At 30.0% G+C, this 24803-nt stretch overlaps 2 protein-coding genes across 4 annotated transcripts in view; both read left to right on the forward strand.

Moving 5' to 3' along the window:
- LOC106692980 (uncharacterized) overlaps positions 1-17614 on the forward strand; it is a 27570-nt gene extending 9956 nt beyond the window's left edge. Inside the window, exons 4-6 of the mRNA XM_014439275.2 lie at positions 9972-10070; positions 10404-10585; positions 16840-17614. Coding sequence (XP_014294761.1) covers positions 9972-10070; positions 10404-10585; positions 16840-16896 — 338 coding nt within the window. The 3' untranslated portion in view covers positions 16897-17614. The remainder of the gene's footprint in view (positions 1-9971; positions 10071-10403; positions 10586-16839) is intronic.
- A 4606-nt stretch (positions 17615-22220) lies between these two features.
- Positions 22221-24803, forward strand: part of LOC106692999 (uncharacterized) — a 10350-nt gene continuing 7767 nt past the window's right edge. Inside the window, exons 1-2 of one of the 3 annotated variants that reach the window (XM_014439297.2) lie at positions 22221-22428; positions 24655-24746. In XM_014439297.2, the coding sequence (XP_014294783.1) occupies positions 22376-22428; positions 24655-24746 (145 nt within the window). In that variant the 5' untranslated portion in view covers positions 22221-22375. The remainder of the gene's footprint in view (positions 22429-24654; positions 24747-24803) is intronic. The other 2 variants (XM_024360512.2, XM_014439296.2) reach the window with 2 other exon arrangements.

Genomic DNA, 24803 nt, shown 5'->3' on the forward strand with positions numbered 1-24803 from the left:
ACTAAATAAAGAGGGATAGTAAATAAAATATATATACTTCGCAAAGAAAAGAAATAACTTAAATAAATGAAACTTTGACTTATCGCTTGTAGACTTGTAGAGAGCCACTCAAAATATAAACACTGACTGCACAATAGCTGTATTGTTTCTCATCAAAGGGAGACCGCGATCCTCACTAGACGGAGTCTAAGAGAGAACTGATTAAAGCTAGTTTAGTGTACTATAAATTAGTTTGTGGCCTTTACCTTCGTAGAAATAATGTTTTTCATGATATTTGCTAAACTAAATTGATTTATTGTTGTTCGGACAATAAGTTTGATTTAAGAAAAAGAATAAGTTCAGAAACAATAGGACGTACAGATGTCTGTCAGCACTCAAATTAAAGCTAGTTACAATTACAAAATTACTACTAAATAATTAGTAATGTTTATCTTTGTAGCAGTAGTAGTTTTTATGATATTTGACAAAATAAACTCGCAAAATTTTAATTTCTAGTTATTCGTATAAATTGGATTTTTTAAAAAAGACGCATAAGACGCACATATGTCTGCCAAAAATCTAAATAAAGGAAATTTAACTTACTATAAAGTAGTTTATGACACTTATCTTCATAGGAGTAATAGTTTTTACAATTTTACGATAAATTTGGCAAATGAAAATTTTTCCGAACAACTATAAATCAATTTATTTTAGCATATTTCATGAAAACTATTACTCCTACATAAATAAACGTCATAAACTATTTTATAGTCCATTAAACTAGCTTTGATTTAGTGCTAATAGACATCTGTACGTCGAATGGATTTTGAGATATAAATATTTCAAAATAAATTCACTAACTACTGATCTTTCAGTACGTTCCATACATTTTTATGAAATAAAAAATAATAGCTTTTTAAAAAGCTATATCTGGAGAACTATTGCAATTAAATAGCTCTATTAAGGCTTGTAATTCAGAAAATTTACTCTATTTTAAATGGTGCTCTCTTAGAGTTTCTATTGTTTTAAAGATATAGAGCTCAGAATAAAAAATTAATTATTTTTAACGTTTTGAAACAGCCGCCATTTTTTATTCCCCCTACCTATACTTGGCAGACTTATCAATTTTTACTAGTAATTATACATAGTTTTCAATTATTTAATAAAAAATTGGGGTGAAATAACTGTTTTTTTTTCTCATCTTGGGCTCTTGTACTACTAAATCGTCACTGTAATAAGAATATAAAGCTTGTTAGGACCGAGGCTTCAAGGCTTAATAACCTGCTAACATCTTCACCTCAAATTACTAATTTACAAAAGTATAAAAGGCCCTCCTCTACAGAACACCTATATTGTAATACAGCACCCACATCAGCGAAAAAACTCCAACAGTATTAGAGTATCCTGAGACCTATTGTGAAGGATTCTTCAGGCTCATCAGATTATTTTATTTTTACTTTAAAGCATCAACCACTTATGGGTCATTACTTTCCTAATTATTTCCGATATTTGTATTGGCCATTATTGCCTTAATCTCCGAATTGAACTATATAAAAAAGGAGAAAATCCTTAATGCTCCTTACTTTGTCACAAATCAAATCATCCATCAGGACCTCAATGTCCCATATGTTGCCGATTTGGCCAGAACCAGATACTAATCCTTCCATAATAAACTTCCCAACCACCCAAACCAACTCGTTTCTAACCTGGCTTCTCCTTCACTACCTAATAATCCTCCTAGGCGTCTGAAAAGAAGATGGGCTTTAGATCTTCTCCTTTAGAAATGTTTTTGGAGTTCTATCAGTGGGTAGATTCTCCACATGTTTGTATCATGTCATAATATAAATTACAGGGAATTTACTTGATGTGTATATATGTATACAGTTGTAAATAACAATAAATAAATTATTAAAAGTATTTTTAATATTGATTCTATAATAATTAAATGTTTAATTCACAATCTGATTTTATTAAACAGTTTAATTCTGTAGAGGAAAAATGCTAAAATCTAAAGTGTTAAAAGGGAAATATAATTACAAATACTTTTTTGAAATTGTTGTTACGTAATCTGTGAACTGAACGAGAAATTCTTGTGTATAATCAGTCTTAAACTGAACACCTCTCTCTCTATTCATACAGTGTCTCCCAAGGTTCAAGCGCCTGGAGCAATTTCGCTCTGGGTTGTGTGACAGCATCCTGTACTCACAAAACCAAAAGCATCAGGTGGGAAATGATTTATAATCATAACTTCACATTTGCAGGACATCTGTTGAGCTTGGCAGAGACTATCCATATATTCCTATACTAAGTACTATCAGCTATATTATTATTTTCATAATAAAGGTCTTAATATATTAACAATGTTATAAATTATCTGTAATAAGTATTCACATTTAACCGTAGATTTTATATTAGGAGAAGATGGTTATAGATCTGGCCAGTAATGATACACAAATAAATAAAGTTATTTATTTGTGCCGACCTTTCGACTTTAATTTCCGACCTTCATCGAGGCTGAAAAAAAAAATGAGATAACAACATTAATTCAGATATAAATTAAAAGAAAATAATAACAAATAAACCGTGAAATAAACGTAACACGAAATTAGGCAGATAGTAGATGGATCAGATAGAAGATAAAATATAATATTGTAGGGCATAAAAATTATACAAAAACAAATGATGGAAAAAAAACTCCATATCGTTAAAACTACATGCAAAACTAGAAAACCTAATAAAACACTATTTAAAGTAAAGTAAATTTACCAAAATGAGCCCTAGCAAATATCTTTACGATTAATAATGCTTTTTAAAAGCAACACTTCAAGAGAAATGTTCTGAAAAATCAGTAGCTACTAAATTTATTGTGAGAAATTTACATCTCATGAATCATGGAACGTACATATTTCTGTTAGCTCTCAAATAAAAGCTAATTTAATATACTATAAAGTAGTTTATGATATTTATCTTCGTAAAAGTAGTAATTTTCATGATATTTATTAAAAATAAAGTGACTAAGTCTTAGGACAATGTTTCATGAGCCATACCTATTAAAAAGCAATCCCAACAAAATAAACGTTATATTCTACTGTATACCAAATTAAACTATCTTTAATTTGATTTGTGGTAGATATATGTACGTCTAAAAGTAGAGGTATGTAAGGACATCAAACTACATATTTTTAAAGCAATATATCTTTCAACACAATGTTTGTATATTTAGTATAAATTATATTGTCTAAACTTAATTTTAGATAATAAACTCTTATTGCTAAAAAAAATATATTTATGACTTAATCGTTATTACAAATTTTGATAATGTTGAAACCATATATAACCAATTTAATAAATTTAATAGTAGAATAACATTCACAATATATAGACCCATTAATAAAATAATAAGATTTTTAGATATTAACATAATCAAGGATGATAGTGGTAAATTGAAGACTAAATAGACTAAAAAAGAAAAAAATAAGTAATATAATACTAAATTTCATTTCAAACTACCTACACTCACAAAAAATAAATGTGGCTAGAAACCTGATTAAAAAAGCAATATTATTAACAAAAGATTTTTTTTTAAAAGATATAAAGACACAAATTTATAATATATTTATTGAAAATTTTTATCCGAAAAAATTAATAAATAAGTTATGGCAAGGTATTATTAACAATCCCACAGCTAATAATATTGATAGTTATATAGAGAAAAATATTGATAATAATAAAAGAGAAAATAACAATATTGATAACAGCAAAATTGTGACTAAAATTAAAAAACTTAATCAAAGCATAATCACGAATTTTTATAAAAATAAAAATATACATAATGATAAAACAAGGATTGATAGCTTACAGAATGTAATGGGAAAAGAAATAGTTAGGATTAATAATTACAATTACTTTCAATTAAACTATATTCCAGGATTAACAGATAAAATTAAAATGAAATTTATAGAATATGAACATAATTTGAAGTTTGGATTATATAATAATAATAAATTGGGTAGTTATGTTGATATTATGAGAGACAAAGTTGACTTTAAAGATAAATTAAATGTTGTTTATAAAGTAAATTTCCAGAATTGTGAAGGTACATAGGTGAAACATCTAAAAAATTAAAAACAAGGATTGATCAACATAAGATCAATTGTAAAAATATATAAAAACCATCAAAATTACAGTACTGGCACAACAGTATTAAATATGAACTTCAATTTGATTTTAATAATCCAGAAATTTTAGATATAGTTAAGAATAGTAGGTATAGAAAAATAATTAAATCAGTACATATTACAAAAAACATTGACAAATCAATCAAGTATAAAACTGATACAAAAACTATAGGTACACATTATATGGATATTACTAATAAATAAACTTTATAGTTTTTATGTTGTTTTATATAATATAGAATTAATTTAGTCATTTTTGTTTGTTATTGTATAAAAAAAAAGTGTTTATAATTATAAAAGAAAATAGTTTTATATAATAAAGAGAAAGAAATTGTTTTTGAAAAATTGTTAATTTTAGTTTAATTGTTCATTTTTGTGGTAATAGAGGTAGGAGAAAAGTGTTTTATAGTTTATGACTGTTAACAGTAAAATAGTTTTTATTCATTAAATGATATTAATATTATTAAATATTAGCAATAGTGTAATAAATGAGATAATTATATGTTATATATAGGTTATTTTTATCGTTGTTGTAAGCGCATATTATGGGTTTTTGTTGAAATTGGTTTTATAGCAACCTGAAGATGGAGGATATTTCCCGAAACGTTGTTGCTGATTATATGAAATAAATTATTGTATTTGAAAAAGGAAGAATTGTGTCATTCACCAAATCCAGTTTAATTTTTTATATCCTCTATTGTGTATAAATGTATAACCGCAGTGCACAACTCATTCTGGATATTTTTGAGATGGCCAAATTCCCAGGACCAAATCAATATTGGGAGAAACTCATAATAAAATCATATGGATCAGACCTAATCTGGAATGAGTGGTCATATATCTACTAATTGACGTCGGATTTCGTACCTCCATCCTGTGTTTATTTATTAGATTTAAATTATTTAAATCAAGAGGCATACTAGGTAGTTGGGGAATTTTTAAATTTTACAGTACTGACTGTTATTTATTATATTTAATTGAGAAAAAATAGCTACATTGGAATATTAAAAAGAATTTGTCTCTTTCAAAATTAAAATTATTATTATTCCTGTCCTAAGTTCTAATATAAGAATTTCATGTCAATATGCTTCCCGAAATTCATTATATGGCAGTGAAAGTTGAGTCACCCAAGGCAAGCACTTTAGCAGGATTATAGCTGCTGAAATGCGATTTTTGCGAAGAATATTGGTCAAAACTAGGAGAGACAGAATTATATATAAAATAATAAGAGAAGAACATTAGATCCCCTCAGTGAAATAGGTGTTTGAACACCGACAGCTCCGATGGTGTAGACCCGTCTGTAGAATGGGGGGAGACACAGTGGCAAGAAAATGTATGAAGACGAGGCAGAGCTAGAAGGAGCTATATGGAGCATTTTCAACGAATAGGTAAAGGAAGAGGAAAAACGCTGGTAAAGATGAAGATGCTTGCTAGAGACCGAGATGTGTGTACTTGGTTAGGGGCTCCTACACGCTGAAAGGCACTCAAGAAAAATGAAAAAGTAGAAGAAGAAACTAGCTTTAATTTGAGTGCTGATAGACATCTGCTGACGTCTCATGATTCCAGAGATAACGTTTCCACGCAGTAAATTAACTACTGATGTTTCAGTAAATATTTCTTGAAATGTTGCTTTTCATAAAACAGTATCTCGAAAACTATTGAACGTAAAAAATTTACTAGGGCTCAAATTTTTCTCAACTTTAAATTATGTCCTATTAGGCTTTTTAGTGTTGTAGGTAGTTTCAAAGATATAGTGTTCAAAATGAAAAATTAATTATTTTTAACGTTTTGAAAAGGTTCCATTTTTTATTTCCATTAACAATACTTGGCAGATTCATCAATTGAAAATAATAAACAAAATATTCTAAATATTGATTTCTTTAAGAATTGTAAGAATAGTCAGAACATCATCGTGTCCCTATCAGGATCGAGCCATCCGATTCGTTAAGCAACGCCATAAATTAACTACTTTCTAGCCAGATATCAGGAATGGCATTTAATCGATACGAGCGTGATACTGACTATTAAATCACGGAGGAATGAACAACCTCGAAGTGCCCTGACAGCAACACATCGCACCACTTGACCTCATAGTTCGGATGCATATGAAAAGCTTGAGAGCAGTTTGAGAACCTATCAAAAGTATGAGAGCGGTCATTTCAGTGTTGATTTAATGTTCAATATGGAAATTTCTACTATTTAACGAAAAAATTAGAATTTTCTTAAATTTATATCTATTTTCTTTTATATATTAATCAAAGGTAAATTGGGGGGAAGCGGTCAATCGTCGGTGTCAACTTATATGTGAATTTGTTAACACTTATAACTGTATTTAAATAAAAATACATCCAGTAAATTTTATGTTAGATTATAATAATTCGAAAAAGGCATTTAGAGAAACTACCAATAGGTAGAAATCTAATAACATTTCTACATTATAAGATCTTGAGACCATTTTCTTTTCAGGCGCCTCGGAAAGTTGTCAGGAATGTAAGAGAAAGCAAGGTTTGAAGCTATCCTCTAGCATATCAGATTGATATATGATTCGGACTAAATCGTTTATATATGGAACATTAAGGTCTTTATATATCAAAGTAAGGAGCATTGAAGATTTTCCGAAGGATTTTAGATTGTAAGGACTGGAAATCAAAGGTTTAGTCAAACCCCAAAGCTCAAATCCTATGTCCAGATAGGCCTTATTGTAGTGTATATATCTATAAAAACGGTTTAGAAGTGTATACCGTTTGTACAGTAATCGTCGGAATTCACGTGCAGTTTCCTATCTTTTCAAATTATTCAAATGGAAATTTAAATTTGATTTTTTTTTGTCCAAAATCCTTCGTAAAATCCTTAATGCTCCGTACTTTGTCACAATTCAAGTCATCCATCAGGACCTCAATATTCCATATGTTGCCGATTTGGCCAGAACCAGATACCGTTCCTTCCATAATAAACTTCTCAACCACCCAAATCCACTTTTTTCTAACCTGGCTTCTCCTTCATTACCTAATAATCCTCCTAGGCGTCTGAAAAGAAGATGGCCTCGAGATCTTCTCTAGAAATGTTTTTGGAGTTCTTTCAATGGGTAGATTCTCCACATGTTTGTATCATGTCATTTTTTGTGAAATAGCAAATAAACTGGTTGTGTATATTTTAATACAGTTATATTGAAATGAAATATAATAATATGGACCATAAAAATATGGTCCCTTTATAACAATTACAAAGGCAATTTTAATTTTATAATAACATTTATTGGCATGTAACAACTACTTTTTTGGTTTTTATGTATTTAGTTCATAAGTTTTTTAATTTGTTTTCTTTGTATCTAAAATTATTTTTATGCAATTTTAATATATGTTTATTAGCGGCTATATTTTTTTTTCTGGCTAATGAATGTTATTGTTATATGACATTACGTTATAATTGTTCTAAAGAGACCTAGTGCCAGAATAATAACCTATATTTTATTTTATTTCAAATTGGGCATACTCCTTAAACCGGACATTCTAGACATAAACGTCCTCATGTATGTGGATTTGTATAAAAAATGAAATTTGAAATTGGACAGAATACAATTCATTACAATGGAATTAATCAATGTGAATAATAATGAAGAATCCCATAAAACACTTTTCGGATGGAATTTAAAATTCGGTAAGTTTCCGTTTGTTGAGACAGACACGTGTTTAGGGAGCATAATCCCATAAGTTCGCTGTTTCATAAAATTGCAAAGTTATCATTTAGTTGATAAACTCATTAATTCAGTGAGTCCTGGTATTTCCCTAGGCACAGAGGCCGGTCTCACACATCCCTGTCCCGGTTGAAAATTTGTGAGTAAATTAAGCTGATGTTAGAAACTTGATTTTGGGGTTTTCGAATTATTTCTCTTAACTCTGGAATGTTTTTCAAACAGGTTTCCTTATAATATTTCTTTATTTGTAAATATGTTTTCTTCAATGTCCACAAATACATATAAAGTGAATTTCATTACAATGCCTTACTTAGTTTTAAAGGCGTACTATTCCACAATTTCAGGATGTACGTTTTCGTGAAAAAGTGTCGTGCAAAGAGTTAATAATCAATAAAAAAATGTGAAATACCAAACGCATTTCGATATTTTCAAAATTAAATGACTTATAACACTTTAGATTTTACGCTTAACGTCATTATTATTTTCATGCACTTCATCAACCGAATCATAGACATATTTTTTGTTTATTTTTTCTTCTTCTTTCAGTTAAAAAATATTTTCAAGCCTACCTGTTTCTAAAATATAAAATGTAATTATATTTTTCCTGAGTCCTGTAGAATAGTTTGAGAAGTATTTTTTTCTAAAATTGTCAAAAGGATATTGATTGTTTGAGTTCAAAATGTTTATCATTATAACAATATAAAAATTATTACACTTTTCTGTTATTATAAGTTTTAGAGGTTTTTGTAAAACATTTTTCGTCGATGATTTTATAATTTTTGAGATGGTATGATATTATCTCATTATTTTAATAAAATTATACAAGTTAAAGACAATATAGAATAATAATAAAAAAAAGAAACATTTTACTTAATATGAAAAAAGAATAATTTTTCAGATTATGTTTAATATTTAATATTTATAGTGTGTGTCCTCTTTTTACCACTGGAGCACCAAATTTATTTAAAATTTAAAATTATAAAACTGAATTCTAAAATGGTTTTGTTCTCAGAATTCCATATGAATCTTTTTGATCATCCCAATCTTTTGGTCCTATTCTTATCCAATTCCACCCATCCCTACCATCCACATCGAAGATTGAAACGGCAGTGGCCACGAAACTTATTGTCAAATAAAATGGAAAATTGGAGTTCTGGCAGTGGTCAGATGCTCCACTCAAGTTGAGTGCTTGAGCGCACTTGCTCAGTTTCCACTGGCTCACTACAAGTGACGCGATGAGAGGGATGCGCTGGGATCTCAATGAGCTCTGCTCTACCTCTCATACGTGGAGGATAGAGTGGGCTCAGGGATCCTCAGGTTGATATTGTAAATACTGTATATAATAGATTAATGTTACTGGTGATTATTTTATTTATTTAATTTTTTTTATTTGTATGCATTTTTTTATTAATTTATTTATTTCTATATCATTTTTTTTAGTGTGCATGTAATCAGTTATCACTTTCTACTTATTGCCCAACAACTTTGTCGCAGATTGTAATATTTAACAATAAAAAAAAAGAAATAATAAAAATTACACAACATACATCTGTTGCTTTTACTAAATTTGAACAAACTTTAATCAATTAAGTCAGAATTATTTTCGGATAAGTGAAATCATATTTTATACAATTATTTATTATATATGAATCCAAAATGTTTTGTTCCCGAAGACTGAAGCGCAGGTTGCTGCAAGACATTCTGTTATAAATTCAATATTTATTAATTCATTATTTACACTTCCTCTATTTTACTTATTATTATTTTTTTTCTCTTCTCTCGTCTCTTTTTTCAAATTAACTTGTTTCTTCTTACCATTAGAGGGCAATTGTTCGTTTTGTTAAGTCTACAAATATCATTATTTTTTGTTATTAATTTTACTTTTCTCTTTTATTATTCTTATCTATTTATTTTATCTTCTTTTTTTTTTAAATTATAACATTTTATATATAGTTAGGGGTGTCTTTTGTACGAGACTATACCCTCTCCATAATCAACTGTTAAAGAAATATATATAATGTAACGGTTATATCAACCATGTAAGGCCCTCCAGGCCGATCTGGTATAAAAAAAATAAATGTTTTGTTCATATTGTAATTATGTGTTTTGTTTTTCTTTAGTATGCAACTCTATAAACTTTTTGAGTGTGGAAGAAGAACCCGCCCTAGAACTCAGTGTCCGCATTGGAAAATCAAAAATTTTCTCCCAGTATGTTACATGTAAGTAATATATCATTTTCTTTAATTTAATAAATAACAATTTCCATTCTTTTTTCTTGTTTTTATTGAAATATGAACTCTCTTAAAGATTCCTTTTAACTATTGTCCAAAATTGTGGCATATTTTATTGTCAATATTAAAAAATATTAAATGTTATAAAAATCAAACTACATACAGAGAGATACAGATGTAAAAAAAATGATATAGTTACCTCTTCTGAGTGTGTTCCATGCCTCTTAAAGAAAATAAAGTAAATACTAAAAAAAAATAATAATAATATCATTAAAAAATTTTATAAAAAAATTCCTCTTCTTCTTATTATTTTTTTTCTAGTACGAGAACTAGAGCCGTTATGCTACCCATACGGTGATTACAATTTATGTGTCCAAGTTGAAAATGTGAAAAGTCAGCAAGAAAATGACCAAGTATGTGGCCACTTCTTAGCAAAGCATAAAGCTTATGATGACGTTGAAGAAAGCATTTTGGTTAAAACTCAAATATTTTGTTTGCCATTTGTAAGTATATTTTTTCACATATAACAAGTATTGTGTGCACTATTTTACTTGATATTTATCCTTCCAAATACGTAATTATTAATTAATCTGTTGAAAATACTAGTTAATAAAACTTAATAATTTCTAATAATGAGTAAAACAAATATTAATTATAATGTTGGCACTACAAGGGCTACTAGAACCAAATTGCACCTCTACAGCCAACCTATCTCCGCCATCTTTTGCACCCTCTCCATATTTCAACATTACCACCTTGGATCCTCCTCCACATCTTCTTGGTTATCCTTTGATCGAGCATCCATAACTATTTATTAACTATTTAATAATAATAATAATATTTTTTTATTGAACTTAATAATAATTTTTTACCAATACAGAGGTTTTTTTTGTTCTATGCCCCATGGGGGGCTTCAAGGGTTTGATGTTTAGGTAAGAGTAATTAGAATTGATTGAATCAATTTATTTGTAATGCATTTGATGCATTTTAAGAGGGAACTGAGGAATGTAAATATGACGGATATAGATGAGGAAAATCATTTTGTGTCGGTTGTCTCATGACGGAGCTTACCTGCCAGTTTTCTTGTCAGTAGTCAGTTAGGAGTCCCCTGTCAAATCTGAGGCAGTTTATGAGTGTTTGCCACTTTTGTGGGTATCATGTTGGTATTAATGTCTAAAATATTGGGTTAATGCAGTATTGGTGACTGTCAAGGGCTATCAGAAGACCTCAATTCAATTTCGCAGGATAACAAACAAATTGCAGGAAAACATTTTTCAGAAAAAAATTTCTCAATCACCATAAAATTTAATCAAATTTCTCAAGTCCTCTTTTCTTCAATGGTTATTGTATATTTCAATTCGGAAATAAAGGAAATAACTAAAATAACGGTCTAAAATTATTGCAATAATGACCCATAAGTGCTTGATGCCTTAGAAAAAATAAAGATTTTATGTACCTCTGTAATTTAAATTTTGACACTTTCGGCAATCCAAGTGTTATATGAATGTAGTCATTTATCGATTTTTGTCAAGAATCATATTTCACAATAGTTCTCAGCTTATTACTTAGAAACGTTTAGAATTTCTTTACTGTTGTAGATTCTATGCTAGCCAGCATATAGTACAAGAGCCCAAGAGGAGGGAAAATACAGATATCTCACACCAACTTTTGATTAATTTAATGAAAACTATGTATATATACGAGTCAAAATTCATGAGTCTGCCAAGTATAGATAGGGGGAATAAAAAATAGCGGCTGTTTCAAAGCTATAAAAAAACAAAATTTTCATTCGGAGCTCTATATCTCAAAAAATAGGAACAACACAAGAAAATCTAAGAGAACGTCATTTAAAGAAGAGCAAATTTGCTAAAATATGAGCCCTAATAGAGTTATTTAAGTTAAATAGTTTTCGAGATATAGCTTTTTAAAAAACAACATTTCATAAAAATGTTGTATGGGACGTACTGAAAGATCAGTAATTAGTGAATTTATTTTGAAAAATCTATATCTCAAAAACCATTTGACGTACGGATGTCTATTAGCAATCAAATTAAAGCTAAATTCATATATTAATAAATTGAGTTATAGTTGTTCGGACAATGTCATTTGCCAAATTTATATTTATATGTGAATATAAAAACTACTACCCCTAAAAAAATAAAGTATAAACTACTTTATAGTAAGTTAAATTCCCTTTATTTTGAGTGTTGGTAGACATATGTGCGTCTTGTGGATCTAGAGATATATTTTTTCCAAAATCCAACATTTTATACGAACAACTATCAATTTATTTTAGGATATATCATGAAAACTACTATTCCTACGAAGGTAAAGGTCAATACCTTATTTATAGTCCATCAGACTAGATTTAAATTGAGTGCTAATAGGCATGTGTACATCTCATAGATCCTGAGATATAGATTTCTCAAAATAAATTAGATAAATTTCTTAAAAAACTATATATCCAGAACTATTGGGCATAAATAGCTCTTTTAGGGCTAATATTTCAGAAAATTTTCTCTTCTTAAAATAATGTTCTATTTGATTTTCTAGTGTTGTTGGTAGTTTTTAAGATATAGAACTCCGAATGAAAAATTAATTTTTTTACGGCTTTGAAACAGCCGCCTTTTTTTATTCCCCCTACTTATACTTCAATTTTGACTAGTAATTATACACAGTTTTCATTAAAGTAATCAAAAATTTGGGTGAGATAACTGCATTTTTTTCTTCTCGGCTCTTGTACTAATAGATGCTCCGTTGGGTGGTGTAACAGTACAGGAGCAAAAAGGCAGTTATTTCACCTTAATTTTTGATTACTTTAATGAAAATTATGTGTGATTACTAGTCAAAATTGATGAGTCTGCCAAGTATAGGTAGGGGGAATATGAATGTGAATGATAATAGAATGAAACGTTCATCAGAATGAAACATCAATGAATGAACAGAATGAATGTGTCAATGATTATGTATCTGTCGATCCTAGTATTATATGAATGTAGTCATTTTCGCTCTTTGTAAAGAATAAAGCTTCACTATACGTCTCAGGATATTAATCTTAAACTGTTTCTGAGTTTCTTTGCTGTTGTAGGTTTTATGTTATCCAGCATAGATGCCCTGTAGAGTAGGGCTGATCAATTAGTACAAATGCCAGGAAGAAAAAAGGCAGATATTTAACCCCAATTTTTTATAACTTTAGTGAAAACTATTTATGATTACTAGTAAAAATTTATGAATCTACTAAGTAAGTAAGAAATACAAAACGGTGGATGCTTTAAAATATTAAAAATAATTAATTTTTCATTCGGAGCTCTATATCTATACAACTACCGACAACCCTAGAGAAAGTAATATATCATTATTTAAAGTATAGTAAATTTGCTAAAATATCAGCTCCAATAGAGCTGTTGTTTAATATTATTAAAATAATAATAGTTTCCGAGAGATAGCTTTTTAAAGAGCAATATTTCATAAAAAATGCAATGACAAACATAACTTAGTGTTATTTTTTATTAATATAGTTGTTTGAGAATGGTTTAGTTTCTTTTTAAAACAATTTTGATCCTTTTTCTCTCAACTTTATTCTTTTTTAACATCCGACGTTTCGACCTCTCAGGTCATTCTCAAGGATTCCTTCTACTGTCTTCATTCCTTTTTTTTCTTCTTTAAAATTCATAAATGCCGGCTAATTGCCTTTGTCCCAATAAATTCTTCTATTAAATTATTTCCTAAATTTAAAACTTTTTTAAATATATGCCTAAAACGGCATTTATGAATTTTAAAGAAAAAAAAGGAATGAAGACAGTAGAAGGAATCCTTGAGAATGACCTAAGAGGTCGAAACGTCGGATGTTAAAAAAGAATAAAGTTGAGAGAAAAAGGATCAAAATTGTTTTAAAAAGATAACTTAGTGTATTTATTTTGATAAATCTATATCTCTAAAACCGTAATACTTACAGATGTCTGCCAGAAATCAAGTTAAAGCTAGTTTAATAAACTATTCAGTAGTTTATAACGTTTATCTTCGTAATCGAGTAGAAGATTTTATGATATTTGACAAAATAAATGGAGGCTCTATCCAACCTCCCGTGTTTTTCTATTCAAACATTAACATCAAAAAACCTACCTATATCATAGATCTCCTTACTCTTCGTTCATCCATCTACTCATTAAACCCCAGATCCCATCCGAATGATTTATATATTCCCTCCAATAGAACCTCCTTCTTTAGCAAATCCTTCGTCATAGTGCAACCTCCCTCTGGATTTCTCTTCCCATCTCCATTCGCCAGTCCTCATCCATTCTCTCCTTTAAACAACTCCTATTTCTTCCTTTATTGAATAACCAAACCTCCACATCTTTGTAATCAAATAAATAGGCAGTTATTGATTAACATTATAAACAGCCGCCATTTTTTCTCCCTACCTATACTTGGCAAACTCATCAATTTTGACTAGTAATTATACATGGTTTTCATTAAAGTAATCAAAAATTGGGGTGAGATAACTGTCTTTTTTCTCCTCTTGAACTCTTGTACGCACTAGAAAACCTAATAAAACGTCATTTAAAGTATAATAAATTTGCTAAAATATCAGCTCCAATAGAGCTATATACGTTTAATAGTTCCCGAGAGATAGCTTTTTAAAGAGCAATATTTCATAAAAAATGTAATGACAAATCATAAGTTTGTATTTATTTTGATAAATCTATATCTCTAAAACCGTAATACTTACAGATGTCTACCAGCAATCAATTTAAAGCTAGTTTAATAAAATATTGAGTAGTTTATAACGTTTATCTTCATAATCGAGTAGTAGATTTTATGATATTTGACAAAATAAATACTCAAAAAAAATTTCTAGTGGTTCAGATAAAATTATTGATTTTTTAAACTGTATCTCAGGAACCCTAATACATACAAATGTCTTTCAGTGCTCAAAATAAAGGTAACTTAATTTATTATAAAGTAGTTTATGACATGTGTCATCGTAGGGGTATTAGTTTTTATAATATTCATATATCAATAAAAATTTTGCTCATGAAATTTTGTCTGAACAACTATAAACCAATTTATTTTAGCAAATTTTATAAAAACCACTACTCCTGTGAATATAAGAGTCATAAACCGCTGTAAAGTAATATTTACACTATTTACTGGTGATGATACCTTAGTATACCTTAGATTATTCAAAGTAAACCACAAGGGTTCCTATTCATTCCTCCTCTCTCCGTCCACTGGAGTTCCTCAAGGTAGTATCCTCGGCCCCATGCTCTAGCTGGTATCTCAACCAATCCTAACAGTATCTTCACCAGTAACGCCAATGACACATGTGCGTTCGCGGTTAATAATAACCCTTTAATTTCATTCGAAACACTCCAATCCCATATCACAACCCTCTAAGATTGTTGTCAAAATATAAGGATCAAAATAAATCCCATCACCTGTACCATTCGTCGTAAATCTACGGGCTGCCCTACAGTATCATTTAATATTGTTGATATTACCCCTTTAGAACAGATCCGCTCTACCTTGGACTACACTGGACAAACGACTGGAATCCTCACACAAGACTGAAAAGACAGGAAACTGCACGACGATTTCGACTATTAAAGCATTTATTATACAAACGGTCTAAACAAGCAATCCATTACAAGAGACTATCTACATGACGGTAATAATGCCTATCTGGACATGCGGAGTTGAGCTTTGGGGCTGCACTAAGCCTTTGAATTCCTCTAGTATTCAATCCTTACAACCCAAAACCCTTCGTAAAATCCTCAACGCTCCTTACTTCGTCACAAATAAAATCATACATAAAGATTTTAATGTTCTCTATGTCCCTGGCTGAACAAAGGGTATTGGAGTCCTGAAGATGAGCAAAGCTCCCCAAAACGTCGAAGAAAAATGATTAAAAAATAAATCCAATTCAGAAGAAAAATAAATTTGTTATTAAGTTAATAAACATCCACGAAACAATAAAATTAGTTGTTAAAATGTTGTTCGAGAGGTCTTATAAGTAAGTTTCTGATTTATTGCAACACCAGAATCTCCGTAGAGATAATAACTATCAAATATACCTATGAGAAAAAGTAACATCCACTAACCGAGCTATGTAAAGGTACAACATGGTCAACTTTCACTGGTCATTCTAGAGAAGGTTGACAATGCTCATACCTAATATTTAAAATATCTAATATATTTGAATAGAATATGGTCCGGGTGCGGTAAAAAAAAACTCAAATAGTAAATAATTATACTATTTTATTGAGCCAACGTTTCGCCCTACGTTGCAGGGCTTCGTCAGGGCTAAAAAAGATACAAACACTATAGTTACAAAAAGGAAAAAGAAAAAACATAAGTGTAAAATAACAGGGGTATAAAATGAAAAGTAAGATATAATAAGAAAAATTAATGGTTGTAAATAGTAAATGAAAAGGGTAATAGTAACAGATACTTTTTACAATTTACTATTTACAACCTTTAATTTTTCTTATTATATCTTAGTTTTCATTTTATACCCCTGTTATTTTACACTTATGTTTTTTTTCTTTTTCCTTTTTGTAACTATAGTGTTTGTATATTTTTTAGCCTTGACGAAGCCCTGCAACGTGGGGCGAAACGTTGGCTCAATAAAATAGTATAATTATCTACTATTTGAGTTTTTTTTTTACCGCACCCGGATCTTATTCCATTCATCTATACACACGGTCAATCAATAATCTTCCAGCATCTAATATATTGTTTTTGTTTTTGTTTTCAGGAAAATTATCAGTTGAACAAGCACGTATTGCAACTATTACGTTTTGTGAGCCAGTAAAGTTTTATGAAGCCATGCCCAGGAAAAGAATTATAGAATTAAATAATACTGTTACTTCTCTCTAAAAGTGTATCCATTTCATCGATCGTATACCTGAAAAAAATAAAAGATATTCTTTTAGAAAATTCTTATACAAGCATCAATATTTTCTTTTTTTTTAAATTAACTTTTATTGAATTAGTGCAATCTGCCATACCCAAGAAAAATAAGTATTAAGGCTGTACTCATAGTACTTAACCAAGCTATACATATTTAATAAAAATTCAAATAAAAAATAAACAAATAATATGAAGTAAATAAGCACATACTAAAATGGACAATAATAATACATACACATAGTAAAATAAACATGGAAGGATATATAAGTATTAGTAACATAATGAATCAACCAAGGTAAGTTATTAAAATTAAAAAAATAAAATGGATCGTCTTAAACACATTCATTTCTATGTAGTATATTTTACTGGAGAAAGCCATAACATTCATAAATTAATTTTTCATCAACCAGTGACGCAGCTGAGAGAGAATAGCTCTGGGATCTCTTATGTTAGAGCCTTCCTTTGCCTTCCTCACGAGGGTAGCAAGGCTTGGCAATTTTTCTCAAATTTTCCCAGACATAATTTAAATATTTTATATAGATGTGAATTATATTTATTTTATTGTTACTTAAATTTAATTTTCCTTGTCATGTGTATAAATTATCATTTTATCAGTTTTATTTTATTATATTATTGATATTCTCCCTACATATTTCCTTTTAATCCGCTCCTACCTCTCTGATAGAACCTTTAAAATAAATCATAACCTAGTCTACTCATCTCTCTTTTCTCAGTCCGCAGGCGTTCCTCAGAGTAGTATCTTGGGTCCCATTCTATATACGGTTTATACAACTGACATCCCAACCCACCCTAACTCAGTCCTACCATCATACGCTGATGACACATGTATACTGTTTGTAAACAACGGTCCTACTAATGCATCAAAAACACTATAGACACATATAACATCCATTGCATAATGGTTTCAAAACTGAAGAATCAAAATAAATCCTGACAAATCTCGCCAGATCACCTTAACACTCCGTCGTAAACCTCTACCCTACTGTCCTACAGTATCCTTTCTAAATACTCCACTAACGCCTGTTGAACAGATTCGATACTTAGGACTTTATCTTGACAAGAGACTTACTTGGAATCCACATTCAAGACTGAAACGACAAGAGACTGCTTGTAGATTTCAATTGCTACAACACCAACTACAACAAACCAACAAAAGATCGAAATTCCCATTCACTACAAAAAATTATTATACACTACGATAATATGACCAATTTTAACATATGGAATTGATATTAGGGACTCTATCAAACCTTCAAATTCCTTCCGCACCCAATCCTTACAATCCAAAATCCTTGATGCTCCTCATTACGTTAGAAATATACTCATTCACAAAAACCTTAACATCCCATTCGTGACAGATATGCGTCTTTTCATTCCAAACTCCTTACCCATCCTACCCCATTAGTTCTTAATCTCTCATCCTTAACAATCTCTGATAATCCTCCGAGGCGTCTGAAAAAAACATGACTACGGGATCTTCTAATTTAAATTAATGCTTGAAGTAACACCGATGGGTGGTTTCTTCCCAAGATATTCAAGTGTAAATGAAACATTCTATAAATTTACTTATTGTATTTATTATTTTGTACAGATCTAAATTACATTAAATAAACAAAAAAAATATTTTTGAAATTGATTCATATTTTTATTTATACAGATCATGATATTATCTTATTTTATTTATATATTTCATTATTATTATTTCAAATTTCATTTTTTTTTTTAATTTTAATTCAGAGAATACTATTGCAATCATTTAAATTTCTTCTTTTTATTATTTCTTACTAAATGTCACTAAAATTAAAAATTAAAAATCTCACTATGTGGCTGATTGTATTAATTCTGTTCAATAAATATTATACCATTAAAACAAAAATCATTAAAAACCTTGATTTGTAAATCTAAGTGACGGAAAATTTATTCCGTCCAAAATTAATGAATTTTGGAAATTATAATGTATTAAAATATCAAATTTAAAAAAAATTTAGATTATTTAAAAAGGTTTCAAATTTTGATTTACACTATTTTGCATTTCCACACTTTCAATAGTAATATTTCACAATTACTGCAAACCATTTTTAAGAAATGTAACATGAGTGTTCACGAGATGAAAAAGAAAAAGTACTGCCCTACATTTGGGGCTAAAACCACTCCCTTTTTCAATTCACAACGAACAAGAAGCGAGTATCTGAATGGAATACCGTGAAAGACGGGCTGTGGTACTTACTCAGCTCGTAATTACGGGGATTTAATTAAAAATGTCTCTCATCCAACTCCTTTTCAGCCTTCTAATTGGGTTCTGTGGTGAGGATCCACGTTAAGTGGATTTATATAAATCTAAAGTGTTCTGGTATAACAAAAAGAATGAGGAAATACAATAAGAAAATAAACGTGTAATTCCTAAAGTATTACTTCCTCTAATAATTTTTCTCCTTGGATTTACTAAAAATGCTTATTAATATTGTTTTGTTTTATGGCTATAACCTACAACTGTAATTAAATAATTATTCAAGAAAATTTTCACTGATTTCTCGAAATTCCAAAGAAAAATGTATACCAAATAAAATTATTATATATAGTTGACCGTAAAACTTAATAAGAAGATGGTCAGGTTTGCGGTCAAAAAGGAACAAATAGTTTATAACTATTTGATGTCTGACGTTTCGCCCCACTTCGCAGGGCTTTGCAGGGCTGTTCAAAGCCATAGGTTAAAAAGATATATTAAATTGATATATTATGCATATCTGTTTTACTTATCGCTTGGAACATCTCTGCAAAGTGGGGCGAAACGTCAGACATTAAATAGTTATAAACTATTTGTTTCTTTTTGACCGCAACCCTGACTATCTTCTTATATTTAAAATTAGTATTCCTTTATTCCTGAGACATCTGGAAAGGATTCTCCAAGTCAGGAAAAATTATAGAGGTATTATACAAAGTGATAGTTGAGAACTGATGCTGTATTGATTTATAATTATTTTTTATCGAATTAAAATCGTGTATTTTTTGTTTGTTTTGTATTGCTAGATACAAAGTATAAGCTACAATTTATAAAAAATTTAATAAAATTACAAAAGAAAAAAAAATTGTTGAAAATATCAAGAAGTAGTGACCATATGCAATTAATTGTTGGAATATGGTGGGGTTTAGTGTCCAAACAGGTTCACTAAATAGAAAAAAAAATTATCAGAACCTAACCTAAAGTTCACCATGGCTAAACGAAAGCAAGATATAACATAAAATATACTCAACTGCCTGCTAGATTATGTGTTCAATAAACTAAACTGGGAAGGAAATTGTATAACTGTAAATGGGTACAAGTTATCGAATTTGAGGTTTGCTGAAGACTTAGTTCTTTTCACCAATCGATAGTGGAGACTAAATAAATGATCTGCAAACTCTTTGAGAAGTGTGAATCCGTTTTATGAATCCATAAAACAAAGATAATGAATTTAGTAGTTTTTCCAAGCAGAGTGAGCATACCATTCCCACGCGTTCCCGCTTCACTACACCACTGCTCCAGGGTTGAAGAGCAAAACAACCCGAACATAGCAGCAGACCAGGCATTCGATAATGTAGTGAATTTCAAGTATCGATGAAATAATAGTGCGGTTGGTAACTGCCATTAAGTCCTAACATGCACTCCAAAAGGTGCATCTATCCAACAAAGCCAAGTTCACAATATGGCAGTAAAACGTGAGCCCTGGCCTAAGAATGTTAAGGTATAGGAAAGGAAGGTCTTCGGCTTGGTATGCGGGCCAATAAGAGAATCGGGATAACGATCGATGGCAATCGATTAAAAATCGAGAGTTGATGGAAAAATACTCTCCACCTGATATAGCGGTATTTATCAAGATGGTAGGAATCCAATGGCTTAACCATGTGAAAAAGGTGCCATTGGATCACCTACCAAGATGGTCGTTGTATGGATTACTGAAAGGAAGAAAAGCCAGTGCTGAAAAGCATAGGACGACAAGGTCTGAGGTGGCTTGATGATTTAAAGGCAAACCTGTGATGGTTTGGGGTAAGGGGATGGAATAGACGAGTGGTCCAGGATACTCTTGAAAGCTCTGCTAGGACTGTAAAGCCATTTTATTCATAAATAAATGGTTCCTGAATAGTTGAAAGAGTTTGGTAAAAAGTGAAATGAAATGAAAAATAGGTTATTATCCTGGACAATGTTCCTTTAGAACAATGATAAGATAATTTTAATTTTACTACACATACGGAGCTATGGGGCTCCACTAAACCATCTAATTCCTCCCGAATCCAATCCTTACAGTCCAAAATCCTTCGTAAAATCCTTAATGATCCTTACTTTGTCACAAATCAAATCATCCATCAGGACCTCAATGTTCCCTATGTTGCCAATTTTGCCAGAACCAGATACCAATCCTTCCATAATAAACTTCCCGACCATCCAAACGAACTTGTTTTTGTCATAATATCACTTACAGCAAATTTACTTGATGTGTATATATGTATACAGTTGTAAATATCAACAAATAAATTATTAAAAAAAATTGTTCAACATATATTGGCCAACAATAGTATGGCCACACTTAATTATAACTTATATCAAAATTGTATATAAATAATTTTAGATACAGAATTTTAAAAATAAAATGAAAAAAAATAACGTACTAAATACATAAGAAACAAAACAAAAAGGTAGTTACGAAATATCTGTATTATTATAATATTGGATTAGATTGATAAAGAAAAGGTAATTAAATAGAAGGTTTTTAAACGAGGGAAGGTTTTATAGGACGTATGTTTGAGGGAATAGAGTTTCAGTGATATACAGCTCGGGAAAAATTATTTATCAAACGCAGCAGTTCGGTGGAGTGGAGAGTAGATATCGGATAAACGGGACCTGGTAGTACGGAATTGGATTGAGACTTTAAATTGCAGGTTTTCTAGGATATAGAGGCGCTGAATATTAATTACATGGAATAGAAAGGAACCTAGGACATACTTTACACAATAAAGTGACTCCAACACAGTAAATAAATGTACCTCTTTTAAGATAATTAAAATATCAGAATAGTACCATATCACTCCTCAAGAATGTGTTTATCAAAATCAGAACCTGTGATTAGTAAAATAAACATTGCAATAAATCACTTTCAGTATTATATTACCAGTACAGGGGAAAAAAATAATCCATTTATCTTCGATGCTATAAAACAGGACAAGGATTTTCTATGGATTTTAATCCATCACAACTGATATTTCTTGCATGAAAAATACTGTTTTTTCTTTTAATGTAATTTAATTAATTCTAAGAAATATCTCTGAAGACTATATCTAAGCTGTGACCAGACTAAACTTATCAGATCATTCTCAAGGGAACCGTCATGAGTAAATTAATTTCATTTTCGATATTCTGTATCTTCCTCTTACAATTTACGTAAGTTTTGATTTTTTTTTTTTAACTTATTACATAAAAAACTTTAATTTTTCTTCATTTGTTAATTCATAATATTATTTTAAGCGTACACAATACATCTTTTAACGCCAATCAACAACGTGGCTAGATAGGGTACGTGTTTTTTTTTTATCAGTATGTTAATCATATTATATATATTGACAATTTTTTTCTTTTATTTTTTTCCGTAAATGTCAATATGCAGTTTTGTGGATCATAAGTATCAGTCAACAAGAAAATTATATTGAGGCGACATATCATTTGTTCTGAATCAAACGAACCATTGTACAGTTATAGATACATAAAAGTGTCGAATAAGCAAAACTCAAATAATCCAAGAAAATTTCAACAAAATCGAATTAATAGTTTCATCGAAAATGCACAGATTTAACTGTAGACTGACATACACGAAAGTAACCCGATTTCTAAAACTTTTTTTTATATAATTTATCTATGATATTTACAACTATATCCTAACCTGGTATATGGTGGACTCTCGGGTAATATCGAATCTAAACTTAAACGTCTAATGAATTACGCAGTACGATTTATTTTGGGATCACCATAGATATTCACTTAACCCAGTATTACACCGAGCTGAAGTGGCTCTATCCATGCTTCCGATGCCAGTATTTCCTAGGTTCCTTTTTATTCTAAGCAATTAATACTCAACGCTACGAACTACTGCGTTTGGTAAATCGTTTTTTTACCCGAGCTGGATATCTCTGGAACTCTATTCCCTCTTACATACGTCTTGTACCAACCCTTCCCTCGTTTAAATCCCTAATATTTTACTACCTTTTGCTTCATAAATCTGAACCATTATCATAATAGTACAGATATTTTGTAATTAACTTTTTGTTTTGTTTTACTTAGTCAGTTAGTTTTTTAATTAATCTATTTTTTTCTCCCTGTATATAACTTATAATTATGTGTGGCTACACTGTTTTATGACCAATAAATGTTATTATAAAATTAAAATTGCCTTTGTAATTGTTATAAAGGGGCCATATTTTTAATTTCATTTCAATATAACTGTATTAAAATATACACAACCAGAATATTTGCTATTTCACAAAAAATGACATGATACAAACATGTGAGAATTTACTCATTGATATAACTCCAATAATAGTTCTAGGGGAGAAGATCTCGAGGCCACCTTCTTTTCAGACACCTAGGAAGATCATTAGGTAATGAAGGAAACACCAAGTTAGAAGCTAGTTAGATTTCGGACTGCAAGGATAGGACAAGAAAGGAAATCGATGCCTTAGTGGAGCCCCAAAGCTTAACTCCGTATGTCTAGATAGGCCTTGTTACAGACATGTAGATCAGTCTTTTGTAATGGATTGGAAGTTTAGACCGTTTGTGTAGTAAGTGCTGTAATAGTCGAAATCGACGTGCAGTTTCTTTTCTTTTCAGTCTTGTGTGAATATTCCAAGTCAATCGTTTGTCCAGATGCAGTCTTAGGTAACGTATCTGTTTAATAGGAATAAGTGGGGTATTATTAAAGGATGTTATGGGGCAGGAGGTCATGGGTTTATGACGAAATTTAAATGTGATCTGGTAGGATGTATTGGAATTTATTTTAATTCCCCAGATTTGGCACCATTTTTCAAGGGTGGTGATCTTGGATTGGAGAGTGTGGGATATCATAGAAGGGTCATTATTCACTGACAGTAGACATGTGCCATAATTAATGAGGATAGTGTTGTGGATGAGAAATTATATTAATTATGTAGAAAACTATATAAAGAATAGGACCAATGATACTACTCTGTTCTAAAATGTAAAATAAGATTGATTATATTTCGAATCCAAAAATTATACCCACAAAGTAGTTTATTACATGTTTATACGAAAAAGGTTAATATAATTTGTTCATGAGACATTTATTATGTAATGCATAAATTTATTTCCTTCACAAAAATAATTCTGTGAAAAATTCCACTTGTTTACTGCCTGGTTCATATAATTAAGTATATTACGTGTCAAGTATTTAATAAAATTTGTAATTTTAAAAGTATGTAATCATATTGCAGCTTTTTTCCCCTGGTTTTCTCACGGTACGTATCAGGCAAAAATTCTTTAGTAAATTTGTCCGAAGTGTGCCGTATCTTGCCAGATAATTTAAAACCACGTTCAGTTAAATGTGTACGCACTTAAAACCCCTCAAAAAATTGTTTAACCCAATTTTTTTTTTTTTAGGTGTGAAGGTTTCATTCAAATATCATCTAATGACCTGGAATCATTCGACTTTATTGATTTCGATTATCCTTATCCTTTTCTACCAAAGCTAGGTAAATAAATTTTGTATGTTTTTTTTTCTTCCTTAAAAAAAAATAATTCCTACTAGA

This window comes from Halyomorpha halys, unplaced genomic scaffold (assembly GCF_000696795.3).
Source record: "Halyomorpha halys isolate HHAL.00 unplaced genomic scaffold, Hhal_1.1 Scaffold82.1, whole genome shotgun sequence".
Lineage (NCBI taxonomy): Eukaryota > Metazoa > Arthropoda > Insecta > Hemiptera > Pentatomidae > Halyomorpha > Halyomorpha halys.